Source organism: Alosa alosa, chromosome 6 (assembly GCF_017589495.1).
Source record: "Alosa alosa isolate M-15738 ecotype Scorff River chromosome 6, AALO_Geno_1.1, whole genome shotgun sequence".
Taxonomy (NCBI): domain Eukaryota; kingdom Metazoa; phylum Chordata; class Actinopteri; order Clupeiformes; family Clupeidae; genus Alosa; species Alosa alosa.
Window position 1 is genome coordinate 20,201,381 of NC_063194.1, and position 19,147 is coordinate 20,220,527.

Consider the following 19,147-nt stretch of genomic DNA (forward strand, 5'->3'; position numbering starts at 1 on the left):
TCACACACAGCCGTGGCTGATTCGCTCCGATCACGTTTCCGGTGTGCTTGTAAAAGCTCTTGGGAGTTGGCCTGCTTTGACTCTGTAATGTCCCCCCCTCTGTGTTGAGTGAAATGCATGACGTTGAACTGTTGCAATATTCCAGATGTGTGACCTACCGCACTGCCTCGAGAAGTGAGGCTCAATGGCAGGCTATGGTAAGGAGGAAACCAGGGTTAGCGCTCTGACTGCCTAGCGACGCTTGCATGCGTGCTTTTGCGTGGGAGCCAGGGTGAATGAGTGAGAGTGAGAGAGAGAGTGAGAGTATGAGAATGAGAGAGAGAGAGTGAGAGTGAGAGTATGAGAGCAAGAAAGAGAAAGGTCCCGGACTTGCTTTTACTAACTCTGCCTACATGTGTTATGTGCAATCTCATTGCCACAGGCTGTATGTGGGTGGCTAGTAAGTGCCTCAGAACCTGGCTAACTAACATCCCAACCCTGCTTGCATGGATGCACCATAGAGTATACACCGTAGAGTATGCACTATAAAGTATGCAATACAAGTATGCAATGCAAATACACACTTCAGCCCATGACACAAGATGGGGTTTGTGTATCAGGACCAGAATGATAATGATGCCATGGATTTTCTATTCTATGTTTAGAGCCTATATTAAATCCATATATATTATAAATCTTAAGATTGTTTTCCTAATCCATGGTCTCCTCATTACAAGTACTGTATGTAGGTGTACCTCATGCTATTTCATCTGACCCTGGAGAACACTTACTTTTACATGAGTCTTTAGAGACTGTAGGAAAAGCTTTAAATTGGTCACATCAGTCCAGTCTACTTTGCCACCATGGGTATTAGTTCATTGATTGTGTGTTTCTATGAGTAGTGTATGCTACTGGTAGGCAGTGCACCTTCACATACAGTAACTGATCTGTCAAAGTAAGTGTTCTCTACCTTTATGAATGTAGTAAACCCAAAAAGAGGGGCTTAAGGTGGGCTTCAATTAAGGCATTTAGTGGCTGAATTCCTTCCACTACCATGGTGGTAACTCCCTACTAAATGACTTTGTTGAAGCTCCTCCTGTGTGTGAGTGGGAGACGCGGCATGGCTAGATGAAGGGCTTGTCAATAACAGATATGTGTCAGTGGCCTGAGTGTTCTCATTATGCTCCCACAGAAGGGAATCTAAAGATGCTGGGGAGAGCGTTCATTCCTGACATCGCAATGGACGAGACGAGTCAGAGCCCTCCCCCAGAGCCTGAGCCCCAACCAGAAAGCACCGCCCTGTGACAGACTTGCGCTCTAGCCAATCACTGCTTCCCCTAAATCCCCATCAGAGAGAACCCAGCCAGTCCCGCACCACCACCGCATGTCCTATCCCAGCTGGAGTCCAGTGCCTGTAAATGTTGCACACAGCGCTTAAGAAGCTCCCCTAAAGCCACCACTTCATCATCTGGATCCCTTCTGGTGGATGCGAATGTTCATATATCTGTAATTGTGTCTGAATGTGATATATCTGAATGTGTTCAGCTCACACACACACACACACACACACACACACACACACACACACACACACACACACACACACACACACACTGAATTTCACTCTTGCCACTTGCCCTTGCCAGTTTCTTTCTTATTGATATTAGCACGATCATTTTTCTGAGTGGCACTACCTTTGTGTTGTGGTTTATTTTGCAGCTTGATGTTTTTAACTTTGTGTATTTTTGAATGATGGATATTAAATATACATAGGTCTGTTGAACAGAAGAGTAAGGGAAAAGCAAAGCTAACCTGTGGCCACGTAAGTCCACTGCTTTACCCATCCTCCCATCCCACTGCTGCACTGTGAACACACACCCACAAACACACTCATATGTACACACACATACACACACCTTTCAGTACATTCCACTCCTTAGTGCTTAGAGTCCACATAAAGCCAAGCAAGTTTGTTTTCGTATTTAGATACAGGTCTGAGAAATTTACATTTTTAAAGTAAAGGTTATGAAAATGTTCTGAGCAATTTAGTTTATGGTTCCAGAAAGTGCACAGGGGTAATACGAGAAAAAGATATCAAAGATTATGAATGTAATTTTTCCACTTGAATATGAAGCTGACATTTTGGTATATAATTACAAATTTGTCTTTTTATATTTGTTACTTGATTTTTTTCCTGTCTTGTGTATGTATGTATGTATGTATTCAATTCAGTTTTGATGTTATCTATAAAAATCCTTCCTCTTTTGGGTTCTGATTTTGGTTGAAAATAAGATGTGGCCTAAATCATTTATCCTTTTAAATGTGATGTCGAGTATTAGAAAAACATAATGTCACTCACACACCCTAAAGGCTGTTCTTACATTACTTTCAGTTTCATGGTTTGTATGGCTTCTATAGCCTACAGCAGTACATATCAGTATATGCCGTTGAGATATTTAAGAACAATCAAGCGTCAATGTCATTATCACAGTCATAACGAGTCATGATCACAGTATCAGAAATGTCTGTTGTCCAACATCCGTCTTTACTGGCAGAATTATGTGCAAAGTGTATGTTTGCACTTAAAAATGTAAATACTGGCAATGGCAGAACTGGTTATGCTAGTAGAAAAAAACTGATCTTCACACAGCTCAGTTGGAAAATGTGCATCATGTTTAATGCCAAAGAGATTCTCAGATATTCTGTCTATGCATACCTCTCAGTGCATTGGTGTCATTCTGTCGTTTTTTTTGATCGTTTTGCTATGATTGCAATGGTAGTGACCAAAGCTGTTTTTTCAATCTTTTTCCATTCTATGCACATATAACCTGTTCAAATGCTTGAAAAGAAATCCAATAAAAGAATGTCATTCAAGTAATCACTGCTTAACTTTTAGTTAACCTGTTATGATATTATAAAATGCCTCAACTTTCTATCATAAGTTAAACAATTTAGGCAAACTGGGAGGTATTTACACTTAATGAAAACTTTCTGATGAAAAAACCTTGATCGTGCTACAGGTGAAAGTGCTACTCCTCCCTGATAGATGTGCTCTGTTTGTCTCATCCCACTTGGAATCCCATTTAGCCAAGTTTGGGATATGGAAAAAGACAATTTGGCTCACAGTGCAAAACTGAAAGTGTTATTTGAAGGGTTGTTTGACTCAAGTTAAATCAGTTATCTGCAAACTAATAAAATTTGAACAGTGGTATAGATTACACAATGATTGACATGTAATAAATAAAACGTGCATGGGTCATGGGGCACATGGCACATTACAAAGTTCATACTTACATTTTCACAGACTTTCACAGTCAATATTTATACACACATATGTTATTTGATCCATCACATTTGTTGAGCTATGCCACCTACAGGCTGCTTTTCTCCTGTCTGCACAAGTAATGGTACATCGCTCATTTCTCAATCACATTGTGCAGGAGAATCACCATAGTATGTAAATGACTTAAGAAAACCTTTGATATCCGTTGCAAACACAAAAGATACAGAGACGTCTTCAGACACACCACTTCTAACTCCAACCAAGCTGTTGGTGTCAACCCGTGGCGTGGTTATCAGCCTTTAGTAAACGGTCCGCTCAGGCCCAGTAGGCGATGAGGAAGACGGCGACAGACAGGCACACGATGAGGTTGGCGTCCACCACCCCCCTCATGCAGGGCTGCTCCTCCAGGGAGTTGATGATGGCGTCGGGTGGCGGGGGCGCTGGCGAGCCGTTCCCCTCGGGAGGTTTGTCCAGACCACAGAGCCAAAGGCAGGTCCTCTTCAGCCGAGAGGCGGCCGACACACTGGCCTGAGTGGACACAGAGGCTTTGGAGGAGAGAATGGGACGAGAGAGGGAGAGAGAAAAAAAAGAGGGAGCAGAACAGATATATAGAGAGATATAGGAATGAGGGATGTGTCACAGGAGCTCAGGCTGTGCAGCCTATCCACCCTCTAAGATGTTTTAAATTACATGCAGTAACACTGCACACACGGAATTGCAGTTCTAAAAATAGGTGGTCTATTCATGAGTGTATTTCACAAACATATTGTTTTTAGTTCTGGCAAAACAAATGAGGTATCAAAGTTCCCCTGCATCCCCCTCCTCTTCCTCATCCGTACCTTGCCTGTCCTCATGCAGCGCTCCGTTCCCACTGGTCCCTTGCACATGTTTCTCTGACCTGTCCTTCATCTCGGGCGCCTCCATGTCTGTGTGCGCTGGCTCCTCAGCCACTTTCACCTCATCAAACCTGCTGAACCACGTCAGACGGCTGATCTAAAGGAAAGCAAAGGGACTGGTGTTGAGCCTACGCCTTGACCCAAAGTGACACACACACACACTGGCCACAGCAGGCTCAAGATGCAAACTACCACTGCTCCACCACACGGACAGATATCAGGATCTGCATAGGACCCAACACAGACCATGTTCACACCTTATTTACAGGCCAACATAAGTTAGTGTTTATATACATATTCAAACACTGGAAGAAAACATCAATGTATAGAATGGACAAGGAAAGAGCACATGCCCTCTCATATCTCAGATGTGGGATGCGATGTGTGCAGTAAAGTGTACAGCCGGGTAGAGACTGTGTGGTTTTTTTTCAGTTGCATACGATATGGCAACTCGCACAACGTGTTTCAATTGGACGTGAGTTCTAGGCTTACACTGTGAGCCTATGTTTGACTGCTCACACGGCAAGACAAATTGGAACATTTCTGACAGATGCTAGAAATCCACTCCGATCAGAGCTGGAGCTGGAACGTTGATTGTGACGTCTTCTAGTCCAGTGGTTCTCAAAGTGTGGGGCGGGCCCCACTAGTGGGGAATAGTAGAGACATGACAGGTGGGGCGCGATGAACAGGAGGATTTTTTTTTTTGTGTGCCTATCTTTAATAATGTGTAGAATTCTGGGGTATTCTTACTGTATTCTGATGTGTTCATATGTTACTTCTGTGTGTAGTATACAACAGGAAGAGGTCCATATTATTGTACATAACTGTGCCTGTGTACCAGCAGGAAGGTCATACAGGCCGATGTTTAGGAACATTCGAGGAACATCAGTGATGACATGGGCCGAGGGAGACAGCATGTCTGCCTATTCGGGCTAGTACTGTATCTCCATCTGGCCAGGGCCGGGTTTTGTACACTGGTTGGCACCTGCTACGTTGGCATGACTGACGTTTGTATGTTTTAGTATAACAGGCTTTGTCTTATTTTTTTGGTTTTGACTCGGAGACGGATCGAGGAAGCGACCCAAGGAGCATCTTCTGTCGGAAGGCTCAGCAGCCGCTTCTAATAACAACCACAACTGTTAGACTCTGCACAGTTTTACTGTTCAAGACTTAGCCTGTGTTCTGTTATTCATTATTGTACCATCTACAATAAATCATCATCTAATTGCCGATCCTGATCCCGCCGTCAAGCTTTATTGACCATCTTCAATACAGACATTAGAACTAAAACACAATGCAACAACCAGAGAATCCAACAAATGCCTCTCTTTTTTGACAAGGAAGATCATTCAAAACAAAATAGCCACACACAAACATAGGAGTCATAAATAGGCCGACAAAATAACATCTGATCCAGTGGGCCGAGACTGGAAATGTAACAGGGAACCAAAATGCAAAAGCAATATTTTAACTTTGCCGGGTTGATAGGGTCAGGTGGGGCTTGAAAATTCCCACCTCCAAAGTGGAGAATGACAGAAAAAGTTTGAGAACCACTGTTCTAGTCAGACATTGTGAGCCTGCTCAAACTACACGACAGATTGGACAGGAATTGGCACATTAGTAGGATCAGACTGGTTTGGCCCTAAAATTGTGTCAAAGTCGCACAGTGTCTGCTTGGCATTAGGGCTAAATGTTTGGGACATGTGAGGATATCTTTGCCCTCCGCCACCTCACCTGTTCAGGCGTTGGCTCCTCAGTGGCCAGACTCACACACACCACGATGACCATGGTTATGACCGACAGCATCATGGAGAAGTACAGATAGTGGACATTTTTGACCACCGCCGGGCGGGTGTCATCCTCAAAGCACAGGGGCGCGGGGTAGACAAAGTCCAGAATCATCCGCACACTGCCAATAATCAAGCCCACCAGGAGACCCCAGAATGCACCCTGGGAGTGGGGTGGGCATCAGAGAAACAAGATTTTTTTCATTACTCTATATATTTTCATGTGTATTGAGTGCCAAGCTGTCTTCTGCTGACACTGGCTTATCAGTTGCACTTCAAGTTGCATCAGAAAGGGATTTTAATCAATGTGCTGAGATGGATTTTCAAAACATTCTCACTGGTTATAGCTACGATAGCCCATGACCAAAGAATATATAGAGTATTTAGAGTAAATTGCCACTACAATACAACAATGGAGAAAAATAGTTAAGCAATTATATGACAATACCCAAACACAGCCCCCATAGTACCTTCTCATTGGTCCTCTTCCAGAAGCAGCCGGCAATGAAGACCACGGAGACGGGGGGCTGCAGGAACGTGCTGATGGCCTGGATGTATATGAAGAGCTGACCGCCCTGACTGGCCTGGACCAGAGGGATCCACAGCACGGACACAACAACCAGCACCAGCACAAATACTCTACAAAGAAACAGACCCACGCACACACACAAACACACATGCACGCACACACACGCACACAGAGAGAGAGAGAGAGAAAGGAGATAGAAAGAGAGTACACATGCCCAGGCACACAAAAACACTCATAAACACAAAAGCACACAAAAGCATGTGCACATTTACTCAAAGCGCCTCAAAGTAACACGTCAATAAATGAATGAAATTCAATCATTAACCCTAAAACCCCTGACCCTGTATTTTTGCATCCTTCATCTCAGATATTCATTCATAAAGTTAGCAACCTGAACACTAAGAGAGTAAGCTATGAGGCTGATAACATTACCCCAGTACTTGCGTGGTAATAAAAATCCTCTTTTATTCTTTTCTGTGCATATTTCGCCAGTAAATGTGTAAAAGTGCCCTTAACCTGATGGCCAACCACTCACACTCTTATTAAGTATCCACTGAGGTGCACTATCACAGCTGCTGCAGTGTGTGAATGAGCCTTTCTGTGTGACTGGGTGCCGGGCTGGAGTGCTCCAGAGTGGGGCTGAGCAATGGCCCTACCTGCCCACGATCATCAGCTCCCACTCGGACGCCCGCTTGCGGATGTGCCGCCACAGGTCCATGGTGAAGATGGTGCTAGAGCTGTTGAAGATGGAGGTCAGGGAGGACATAAGAGCAGCGAGCATGACCGCCATCATCAGGCCTCTTAGACCTAACACACACACACACACACACACACACACACACACACACACACACACACACACGCACGCGCGCGCGCACACACACAGAGAGAAGGTGAGCGAGAGGAAGAAAACAGTTTAAGACTATTTATTTCTGGTCTGGTCTGGTGCAAATATGTATGTATTGTGTGTATGTGTGTATGTGTGTGTGTGTGTGTGTGTGTGTGTGTGTGTGTGTGTGTGTGTTAACATGTTTGTATGTATTGGGCGCACTTACCACTGGGAAGCAGCTCCATCACAAGCTTGGGATAGGCAATGTCTGAGCAGCCCACTGGGTTCCCACACACCGCCTTACACACGTCTGGGTCTGCACACCCCACCTCATCTACACACACACACACACACACACACACACACACACACACACACATACACATACAGACACACTCACACACAGGCACAGACATACACGTACACACACACATAGGTGCAGGCACACAAACACACACACACACACACAAAGAATAGGCCAGGGTTTGGACCTTCAGATTGTGAAATAGTTGCAAATGACAACAGATGACCAACAAGAGGCTAATTATAGTAGACCTGGGAAATCCTCAACATATGAGATCTATTCACATGCTGTCAGCTATAAACAGAGGTGGAAAGTAACGAAATACATTTACTCACGTTACTGTATTGAGTATTTTTCTGTGTATTTTGTATTGTTTAAGTAGTTTATAAAATCGGTATTTAAATGATTACATTTTGAGTGAAGTATTGTACTTCGCTACATAAAAAAATCCCATCCGTTACTTGAGTAAAAAAAAAAGTTAAGACTGACGAAAACAGAAAGGGAGAGAAAAGAAATCGCGCCCTAAACCACTAGCCTAGTGATAATGATCAGCATGTAGCCTAAGCCTACAACAGGACATGAATCAAGCTGGCGCCATGCAGTCTTTCTGAAAGTGATGGAGATGGAGCTGGATCACGAGATGCATTAGATTACATGTGTAGCCTAACCTATGAAAGTGTATTTTCCGCTATTTCAATGGGTTGTCTCAGTTCGTTTTAGCACTAATGATAGCGGAGATATTCAAGCAAACACCATGGGATTTCGTGTTTTGACGTTTGTGCTCACCTTTCTTTGGAAATAAGTTTATTAGCAGTTGTTTCCCCTCATTTTAATGTCTCTCTTTTTAGTAACCTGACTTGGCTTTCTTGGAGAAAACATTGCACCAACAGCACAATAATTAGCGGTCCACTACTAGTGATGCTCAACTAAATAAACAAAACTAAACCATTTAGCTCTAGCAAGGGAGAGTGAGAGTGACCTTAGACAGTTTTCACTATGTTTTGTATACAAAATCCAGTCAGTCAAACTTTAAATTTCGTCTGACATTCATTTTGACATTTAATTTGGAAGTTATATATATTCAGGTAAAATAAATATATGGTGGACATATATATATATTTTCAGTAATTAGCTTAAACTTCCAGTGAGTCTATTCGAAATTTTCACCACACATTATATTAACACACACATATAAAAAATCCAAACATAAGAGTTATGTGTATTAAAGTGGAATGACACAGGAAAAAAGTATTGAACGTGCCTACTAAAATTTCTTCAATACTTTGTGGAAAAGCCTTTGTTTGTAAAGACAGCTTCAAGACATTTCCTGTATGACAAAACGTATTAGTAACAGTATCAGGTGTGATTTTGGCCCATTGTTCTAAACAGATTCCAGGGGTCCCTCTTGTGAATCCTGATCTTTAGTTACTTCCAGAACTGTTTAATTGAATTTAATTGAATTGGCTGCCTTCAAGTCTTTCTGGAGCTTTCTCTGAGTGGTCCTTGGCTCTTGGAATTGACTATCCTTCTGACTCCCTGGTCAGAAATTTTGCGAGGAGATCCTGCATGGCAGTGATGTTTCTTCCACTTGCAGATAATGGCTCCCATGCTGCTTACTGAAGATTCTGAAGTTTTGAAATTCATCTGTAACCAGTTTCATTGATATGTTTTGCAACAATAAGGTTGCAAAGGTCTTGGGAGAGCTTTTTGCTTTTATCCATCATGAAATGTTTCTTGTGTGACACCTTGGTAATGAAAAACCTTTTTATAGCCCATCAATATACTAACCAAGCTTATATTAATTTGCACAGATAGAAAGGATAACTACTCTAACTACTTACAGATTCCAGCTCGCTCCTTCCCTTAGTGCTTTTTCTTAGCTTGTTCAATACTTTTTCCCTGTGTTATTCCACTTCATTACACATGACTCTACTTATGGAGTTGTTTGGATTTGTTTTGTGTGTGGATTACCTGAGTTATTACTAATGCCTGGTGAAAATGTTGCTGTATGTATTCCACTTTTCAAGGGCCCTCTCCTCCATTGGGGCCCTATACTTCCCACTCTCCCCCCCAGTTTGACGCCCTTTAATCTGCTGAACCTTCTGCTCGTTTCCAAATATAAAAAAAAAACTCTCTGCAACTCAACATTGGCCTGCCTGCCTCAGCTGCACGGGCAAAGTATGGCAAGGCAAGGGAATCTTTGAAATACAAGAATCTTTATTCTAGAACACAACCCACATAGACTAATAACCGACCAGGACTGAGAGGAGACAGAGGGTTTACATACACAATAGGTAACAGGGCACAGGTGGACAATGATCAAGGTAAAACAAGAGACAGGTGGAAACCAATATTAAACTAACAGACTAATTAACAGAAAGACAGAGGACTGGACGAGACCAACAAGACAATAACGGGGAACAGGTGTGGAAACAGAAACGGAGGGAAAACTAACAAGACAGGAAGCACAGACCAAATAAGGAGATGGGGCAGAGACAAAGACAGGTGACAGGCAGGTAAACACAAAGCACATGGGGAACAAACAAAGGAGCACATGGCACCGGACCCTTACACTGTGAGGGGCTTTTCAGTTGTGCTGGATTACTGTTCACTGCAAAGCGAAGCAAGGATGAGTGCAACTAACTTTGAAAATCAACTACTGCTCAAACTTAAAGGAGAACTCCATTTCTCAACGTCACTGAGTACTGTCGGAATGAACAAAACTGAAACAATCGGTTTTACCTAGCTCGAGTTGCTGCAGCTACAGCGCTACACACTGGGAGCATGAACATGGCTGCCTTAGCTGCTGGCTGCAGCAACTCGAGCTAGGACCAAAGTCCTTTTCAGGCAAGTACCTCCACTCGGCGGCCATATTGCAACACTTTTTGGGCACTTATCGTGCATCTATTTCGGCAGAAATGCGTGTGTGTAAGGTTTCACGACACCAATCTTGCTCCAGCAGCGAGATCACAACAGATGATTGGCATGATGTCTTCACAGCACACCACATGATTGGCTCAATGTATTTTACAACACACCACATGATTGGCTCAATGTATTCACATGTCAACGTTTTGCCGCGGTTGTGATATTTGTAGACAACTGACTAACCCCATGCATTACTATGGAGGATTTTTTGAGTGCTGTATCACCTCATTGCATGATATTCTCAGGGTCCCTGCAATATAAATGGTACTGACAGTAGTTTTGAGAACATGCCGGGACCCAGTAAGCCCATGACATTCTCTATTCCTGTATTGACAAGAAATAGAACACAAATGCATCGAGCTTATAGGGTAAACCAGTCCAATCTCCTACCCGTACCACATCAACCTCAGATTTCCCCCATGGATCATATTTCCCCAACACTTAAACTAACAAAACTAGCACTCCTAAATATCAGATCTCTTTCAAACAAATCATTCTTAATTCATGATCTAATTTGCACACACAACCTTGATTTTTTTTACTTTTAACTGAGACATGGTTAGATCAAGCAAACAGTGCTGCTACTCTCATCGAATCAGCTCCCCAAACTTCAGTTTTTGAGTGCTACCAGAGCAAATAAAAGAGGTGGGGGATAGCCACAATTTTCAAGACGTCTTTTCAGTGCAATCAGTCGTCATTCGGTGACTTTACTTCATTTGAATATCTGTGTGCATGCATTAAGTCTTCTCCTCAGATTTTATTACTGACAATTTACAGGCCTCCAAAACATTCATCTAAAGGAAGAGCTAGGTGAACTGCTAAGTTGTTTGCATAGAGTATGACTGTCTTATTATATCAGGGGATCTAAACTTGTGGATAATCCTGAAAAAATTATGCCAAGGAATTCATTGCACTAATCGATGCTTTCTCCCTAACACAGCATGTACAGGGGCCAACACACTCGGCCATACCCTCGACCTTGTTATCACAAAGGGTCTCGATGTCTCTACAGCTGTTAAAGACCTGGTCTTATCTGATCATTTTTTGCGTGTTCTTTGATGTGTCTATGTCCCCACACACTCAAAACACAGCTATGATGGTAAAAGGAGAATCATAAATGATCAGACAAGTGCTCTCTTTGAGCAAGCACTTTCACTAAAGTCAAGTCAACTGTCAGACTCTGAAGACTTATTTGATCACTTTAATGCAAAATGGCAAACATTATGGATGACATTGCTCCATTACAATTCAAGAAAGTTAAGGACAAACAGAAAGCACCATGGAGGCAAAATCCAGCAGTTAAACTTCTAAAAAGAGAGTGTAGGAAGACTGAAAGAAAATGGCGTAAATACAAACTTCAGATCCACTATGAAATCCATAAAGAGATGCTCCGCACATATAACTCTGAAATATGCAAAGCAAGACAGTCTTTCTTTTCTAACATTATCAATAGAAGTTCAAATAATACTCGTATTCTATTTTCAACTGTTGATAAGTTAACAAATCCCCCCTCACAATTAGCGCCTGAACTTCTCTCAACTAATAAATGCAATGAGTTTTCATCTTTTTTTAAAGGTAAAATTGACAAAATCAGACTCAACATATCTGCTCAATTACAAATTCAACAACCTGAACTTCCAGCAACAAACAGAGGGAAACTAAATTTGATGTCAGAGTTCAGCTTGATAGACTACGAAACACTTGAAAAAACGGTACAGAATCTCAGCCCTTCCACATGCGTCTTAGACACTCTGCCTACCAATTTCTTCAAAACTGTTTTTCACCTCATAGCGGCGGATGTCCTTCAAATTGTAAATGTATCATTGTTGTCTGGCACTTTTCCTAAGTCACTGAAAACAGCTGTTGTAAAGCCACTTCTCAAGAAGAATAACCTGGATGCCTCCATGCTAAACAATTACAGGCCCATATCCAATCTACCTTTTATTGGCAAAATTATTGAAAAAGTAGTCTTTAATCAATTAACCACCTTCCTAACATCAAATGGGTATTTTGATTACTTTCAGTCTGGTTTTCGGGCAAATCACAGCACTGAAACAGCTCTCATTAAAGTTTCCAATGACATACACCTCAACACAGATTCAGGTAAAACATCAGTCCTAGTGCTACTGGACCTTAGTGCAGCATTTGACACTGTTGATCACAATATTTTACTACACAGACTAGAACACTGGGTTGGATTTACAGGCATAGTTATCAGCTGGCTAAAATCATATCTACAAGAAAGGAGCTTCTTTGTTGCCATCGGAAACTGTACCTCAACACCAACATCCTTGACCTGTGGTGTTCCCCAGGGGTCGATCTTGGGGCCACTATTATTCAACCTCTATATGCTCCCACTTGGACAAATCATTCAAAATAATTTGATTTCATATCATAGCTATGCAGATGACACACAAATTTACTTAGCTCTATCACCAAACAACTATGGTCCTCTTGAATCTATGTGTCAGTGTATAGAACAAATCAACACCTGGATGTCTCACCTGGATTTTCTTCAGCTGAACAAAGAAAAAACTGAAGTAATTATATTTGGTAAAAATGAGGAAAGACTTAGGGTTGCCACTCTCCTTGACACAAAAGGGTTGAAGGCAAAGGATACTGTTAAAAAAACCTTGGTGTATTAATTGACAGTGATCTAAATTTCAACAGCCACATGAAAGCGATAACTAAATCAGCTTTTTACCACCTCAAAAATATTGTCAAACTCAGAGGGCTGATGTCAAAACATGACTTAGAAAAACTCATTCATGCATTTATCTCCAGCAGGGTTGATTACTGCAATGGACTGTTCACAGGCCTTCCTAAAAAGACTATTAAACAGCTTCAGGTGATACAAAATGCAGCAGCTAGGACTCTAACAAAACTAAAAGAACTGACCACATTACTCCAATTCTTAAGTCCTTGCACTGGCTTCCAGTAAGTCACAGAATTGACTTTAAAGCACTATTGCTTGTTTATAAATCAGTAAATGGAGCAGGACCTAAATACTTGTCAGACATGCTTCAGCAGTACACACCTTCTCGTCCTCTCAGGTCCCAGGTGAAAAACCTGCTAGTAAAACCTACAGTTAGAACTAAACATGGTGAAGCAGCTTTTAGCTGCTATGCGGCTCAGCTGTGGAATCAACTTTCGGATGACATTAAAAGGCCCCAACTGTAGCCAGTTTTAAATCTAGACTTAAGATCAAACTGTTCTCAGGCGGCTTTCTGCTAACTGTGCCGAAGTTACAAATTCTGAATCTGCCTTGATAATTATTCTACTTTGTCTTTTATTACTTTTTTTACTACTTTTGCCTTTGTTTTTGCTTACTAATTATTCTTTATTTTTAAATGATTTTACCTTGTGTTTTATGTTTTCTTTTTATTATGATCTTTACCTTTTAACTATTCTTTGACTATATTGCCCTTCTATGCTTTTATTTGTTATTATCGTTTGGTTTTGTTTATGTAAAGCACATTGAATGACCTCTGTGTATGAAATGTGCTGTATAAATAAACTTGACTTGACTTGACTTGACCTCATTAGAAAGTCTCTGGTAAAACTGGTTGTTCTGTAACTCCCCCCCCCCCCCAAGTAACTAAGTAACTTTTTACTTAAAGTACATTTTAAATGAACTACTTTTTACTTTTACTTAAGTACATTTTCAGATCGGTATTTTAACTTGTACTTGAGTAATATTTCATCAAGGTATTGGTACTTTTTCCACCTCTGGCTAAAAAGTCCTCATATCACAGTAGCAATTAGCCAACTGGCACCGAGTACAGAGCACATTGCTATCCACATCAGAGCAGAAATGTCTCCACGGATAAAATGTGATTGCAGGTGCAGATAAGAGCAGGTGGGAATGCTCACCAGTGAAGAGTATTCTGCTGATCATGCCTGGCAGCACCATCATGAAAAAGGGCAGGACCTTCAGGTATGCCGCCAGCAGAGAGCCGCCTTTAGCATGGATCAGGTTCTTAGCCGCCAGGGAGCGTTGGACTATAACCTGGATCCAAATCACACCTTCTCATTACAGTTTGATCTGTGGCTAAATTTAATTTCATTTAATTTTCGCGCTTTACAGAATGTAGGCAATCAGAGAAAAAAAAAATAGAATAGAAAATAGAAATAGAATTAAGTGAAAGTGCTATCATCAATTGAAATCAATGTGATTCTTCAGGCTTTCATTATTTCATTATTTCAAACGCTTAAAACATCTGAATCAGTGAGTCATGTGTGTTGTGTCGTGTCGTGCCGTGTCATATTGTATTGTATATGTGTATTATCCCTTCAAAATAAACAAACAAATCATCTGTCCTGACGTTGTAGAGTCACCTGGTCAGTGCACCAGTACCACATGGATGGGATGGTCATGCCCACGATGACCCCTGGCCATGGGAGGTCAGAGGTGACGGGGTGGCGGAACAGGTGGAAGGCGTCCTCCCGCGGGATTCCACAGGTGGTGTTGGGTTCTCTGATGGAGGGGATGGCAGAGTGGTAGCCATCCAGGAGGGCCTGCCAACCCCCCACCTCCGCAAAACCTCCACAAACACACACACACACACACACACACACACACACACACACACACACACACACACACACACACACACACACACAGGGCTTGTGTTAAAATGTTACCATAGTGGCACTGCGCCTAGGGAATGCTTTCTAAAGAAAAATTATTCAGCAATCTGTTACACAAATGATTACATCCAAATGTTACCACCAGCAATGAGCGTAAGGCATGCTCTCTAAGGGAAAAAATGATTCATGAGTCTAATACAAAGGATTACTTCCAAACAACACTGGCTTGTCACTTTCTAGTAGGCAAGAGTTGAATAGTAAAAATGTGCATAGTAGGGTCTATTAGGAGGTTCAGGTTCAAGTTCAAGCTGGGCTCTGTAAAGTGCCTTTAAACACATATTCATATGTTATGCCACAATATGAACAAAACTGAGCTGAGTTTAAATGAATTGAATTGAAGTCTATTTACAGCTTGGCAGGTAACTCCATGTGAATGCATTTCAATGACACTCACTGAAGACCATTAGTGTCAAGGCTCCCACCAGCATGATGAGAGTCTGGACAGCGTCTGTGTAGATCACTGCTGCAAGGCCACCTGAAACAGAAAACCAAGTAATGGACCGGCATCTGCTGAGCTCTAACCAGAGAGGTTACTAGGGGCAGCCGTGGCCTGCTGGTTAGCACTCTGGACTTGTAACTGGAGGGTTGCCGGTTCGAGCCCCGACCAGTGGGCCGCGGCTGAAGTGCCCTTGAGCAAGGCACCTAACCCCTCACTGCTCCCCGAGCGCCGCCATTGTAGCAGGCAGCTCACTGCGTCGGGATTCCCTCACGGGATCAAAAAAGTATATATACTATACTATACTAAGCTCAAGAGTTACACCACTTTTCTTTTGGAGACAGTCAGTGGTTAGAGGACACAGTCAGGGTACTAGAGAGGACAGTCAGGAGAGGGTGCTTGTAGTAGGCCACACACCTGCCACCGTGTAGAGAGCTGTGATACTGAGGAGCACCACCACTGCCAGGTAGATGTTCCACTGGAGGGCCAACTGGATGAACACGGCGCCCGCATACATGTCCACCTGCAGACCCCAGAGGTCAATCACAGGACCCGCTCACACTCCCATCACAAGCACAGACCACATCTACTACAGCATGTGCAACTCTTATGTATTAAATGTACTGCTGAATCTGTATACTGTATGAATCAAAAGCTTGTGACATGGATTTGTTTGACCTTGCTTTACTCACCGATATTTTTGTGAAGATATAAATGAATAAGTACAAAACAGCAATAAATAACTGTATTCTCTTTCCCCCAAATCTCCTCTGTAGGTATTCAGGCATGGTGGTGACCTGTCAACAGAAACAGCATAAAAACCTATCTGAATGCCCTGAAGACACTAGAGGATGCTAATAGGTAAAGTGATGGCTGCCATGTGTAAGGAGGATAACAGACAGTGTGTGAGTGTGTGTGTGCGTGTGCGTGTGTGCGTGTGCGTGTGCGTGTGCGTGTGCGTGTGCGCCTGCGCCTGTGCCTGTGCGCGTGTGCGTGTGTGTGTGTGTGTGTGTGTGTGTTTACTTCAATCCCTTACCCCAGAGGCCACATAGATGGGTAGGTAGAGCCAACCCAGGAGTAGCACCATCAGCAACCCCTTAGAGATAAGATGCATGTGCATATGTAACATTAAGATGACAATATAGCTAGCCAGCCACAGAAAATATGCATGTAGATCAGCAGTTAGTACAATACAATACAATACAATACAATAGAATACAATACAATACAATACAATACAATACAATACAATATAATAAAATACAATACAAAACCCCAATACACTCAAAACTGTACCCAGCAGAACATTTGCAGAACACAACTATAATCTGCAAGGATACACATCGTCCTGTGACTCCATGATGATCTACTCACATTCCACTCGTAGGCCACAGCACCAATGCCAGCAGCAGCCCCTGAGCCTGCCAGGCCAATAAAGTGGCCACTGCCCACGTTACTGGCAAACAGGGAGGCTCCTACCTGCACAGGGGACACACAGAGGCCATGGAGGATGTCTGAGTACTGGGCCATGCGAGGCCTTTTACTTCTATTCACTCCACTCTAACTGGGAGGAGTTATGTTTGATATACTCACTGGCCACCATGTCATGTTTTTGCCGGCAAGGAAATATCCATTAACGGTGCCTCGTTTTGTCTTCCACATTGACTAAAGAAGAGGAGAAGAGAGTGAGGGATGCAGGACACAACTGCGTTTAAAACACTTCTTATTGATGTTCGCATTTTTTAAAATCCACGGTAAAAAGGTGATATTCACTCTTTTAAAGAGGACTTCATCATCGTGGAGCATGAGCGCCCAAAGGTGGACAAATAAAGAGGACTTACCCACAACCCCACAGCTAGCACCAGCACGAAGTAAAGAATGAGCACCACTATGTCAGCTGTGGCCAGTGACGTAGGACTGGTCTCCACCACAGGAGCAGTGGTGCTGGGGCTATTGATGGACTCCATACTGGCCAGTCCAAATGTCGATCAAGGCTTTGGGAGTTTGTATCACGCCAGGTTCACGTGTTAAAGGTCACACTGTCACACCCCAGCGTGTTGCAGAGGTTGCCCTCTGAGGTGTTCAGTTCTGACTGGACATCAGGACACAGGTTACAGATTACCCAACTTTTATATCCTGAATATCCAAGAGCAATAAGGCAGCGAGATTTACAGTGGAACACAAAGGAACGTCTGGAATGATGCTTCCCTTTGGCAACAAGGTAGCAATGTGCAGAAACATTTACACTTGCACAGACAGAAACAATGTGACACAATCTTCAGAGAACACAGAGAAAAGTCTGGAACACACACCTCTGGAATGATGTGTCCCTTTGGCAAACAGGTAACAATGCGCAGAAACGGCCTGAATGAAATTAGATAGTTAGTGAATCTGGACCCTTAATGATCAAGCAAGTATATCAGCTCATCTTCACAGGATAGCCTCTCTTGGTCTCTATAGATGGCCCATTTCTAGGTATATACAAAGCTGTTATTGGTAGTATAACTACATGTAGTCTGTTAAACTGGAGTCACAACAAGTATAATCTGTGTTCCAATACTACAGTACATTGCTATTTACCATATCTCGCACCTCAACAGAATTTTAAATAATGGCTTTCAGCTATTCTGCCCCCTGGTGCTTTAATTCACCAAGTGAATTAAAAATGTAAAGCTTGTTGTCCTTGTTGTAATATTTAACATTAAATGAAGGTAATGAGGTCGGAGTATTGTACATCTCCAATAACCCTCTCCCCCTTTTTGCTTATATGTGTATCTATTGTCTGTGGTGTCCTGGCTTGTCATTATTGTATATCTTGTCATTTGTCATTTATTGATCCCTGTCAGCTTGTCATTTATTGATCCCTGGGGATCAATAAAGTATCAAAGTATCTATCTATCTATCTATCTATCTATCTATCTATCTATCTATCTAATTTTCTGGTTGCTGTCCTTATTGTATATTAGTCATTCCAGTGCTCTCAATCTCAATGAGACTCCAGTGCTCTAAATCTCAATGAGACTCATCTGGCAGAATAAAGGATAAATAAACAGAATAGCACAACATGAGAGAATCTTCTAGATTAGAACCTTCCAGAGACAGGCTTATTTTTCAAGATTTCTTTATAATTCCGCAACAAATACACAAATAGGTTAAGTAGATACATGTGCACATACACACCGATTTTAGGGACCTCTTCCCAGATTTAAAGCAAACGCACAGACGTACGCAACTGCAGCATGCCTACATACACACAAACAGACCAAACAAACATACACACACACACACACACACACACACACTAACACACACACACACACAAGCTTTTTCAGCTATGCCTGAATATGTCTAGAGAAAGTGAGAGAAAATGAAGCAGGAGAAAACGGCATGGAGAGATGTAAAAAAAGGTTAAGCTAACTCACCTCTGTTAAAGTCACAGTCGGATAAAATCCCTGTGTCTCCCTCCCTTGAGACTAAAGGGGTTCACATGATGTCGCTGGGCCTCCAGCAAACTAACATCTTTCTG

At 42.4% G+C, this 19,147-nt stretch overlaps 2 protein-coding genes across 4 annotated transcripts in view; one reads left to right on the plus strand and one right to left on the minus strand.

Moving 5' to 3' along the window:
• Nucleotides 1-2,857, plus strand: part of arhgap17b (Rho GTPase activating protein 17b) — a 28,046-nt gene extending 25,189 nt beyond the window's left edge. The window contains exon 20 of the mRNA XM_048244699.1: nt 1,172-2,857. Within this exon, the coding sequence (XP_048100656.1) occupies nt 1,172-1,284 (113 nt within the window). The 3' untranslated portion in view covers nt 1,285-2,857. The remainder of the gene's footprint in view (nt 1-1,171) is intronic.
• On the minus strand, nt 2,635-19,147 carry slc5a11 (solute carrier family 5 member 11). Of its 3 annotated transcripts, none has more exons than XM_048244697.1 (17): nt 19,044-19,147; nt 17,934-17,985; nt 17,463-17,709; nt 17,215-17,286; nt 16,996-17,100; nt 16,658-16,717; nt 16,314-16,418; nt 16,039-16,144; nt 15,580-15,660; nt 14,874-15,079; nt 14,409-14,544; nt 7,530-7,637; nt 7,131-7,281; nt 6,416-6,584; nt 5,893-6,108; nt 4,102-4,255; nt 2,635-3,807 (listed from the first exon to the last, which is right to left on the minus strand). In XM_048244697.1, exons 3-17 carry the CDS (start codon nt 17,586-17,588, stop codon nt 3,578-3,580), a joined length of 2,025 nt encoding a protein of 674 aa, XP_048100654.1. In that variant the 5' UTR covers nt 17,589-17,709; nt 17,934-17,985; nt 19,044-19,147; the 3' UTR covers nt 2,635-3,577. The 3 variants fall into 3 exon arrangements, with proteins under 3 accessions (XP_048100654.1, XP_048100652.1, XP_048100653.1); XM_048244695.1 differs by having other exon boundaries at nt 17,463-17,713; XM_048244696.1 differs by lacking the exon at nt 19,044-19,147 and adding an exon at nt 18,802-18,920 and having other exon boundaries at nt 17,463-17,713.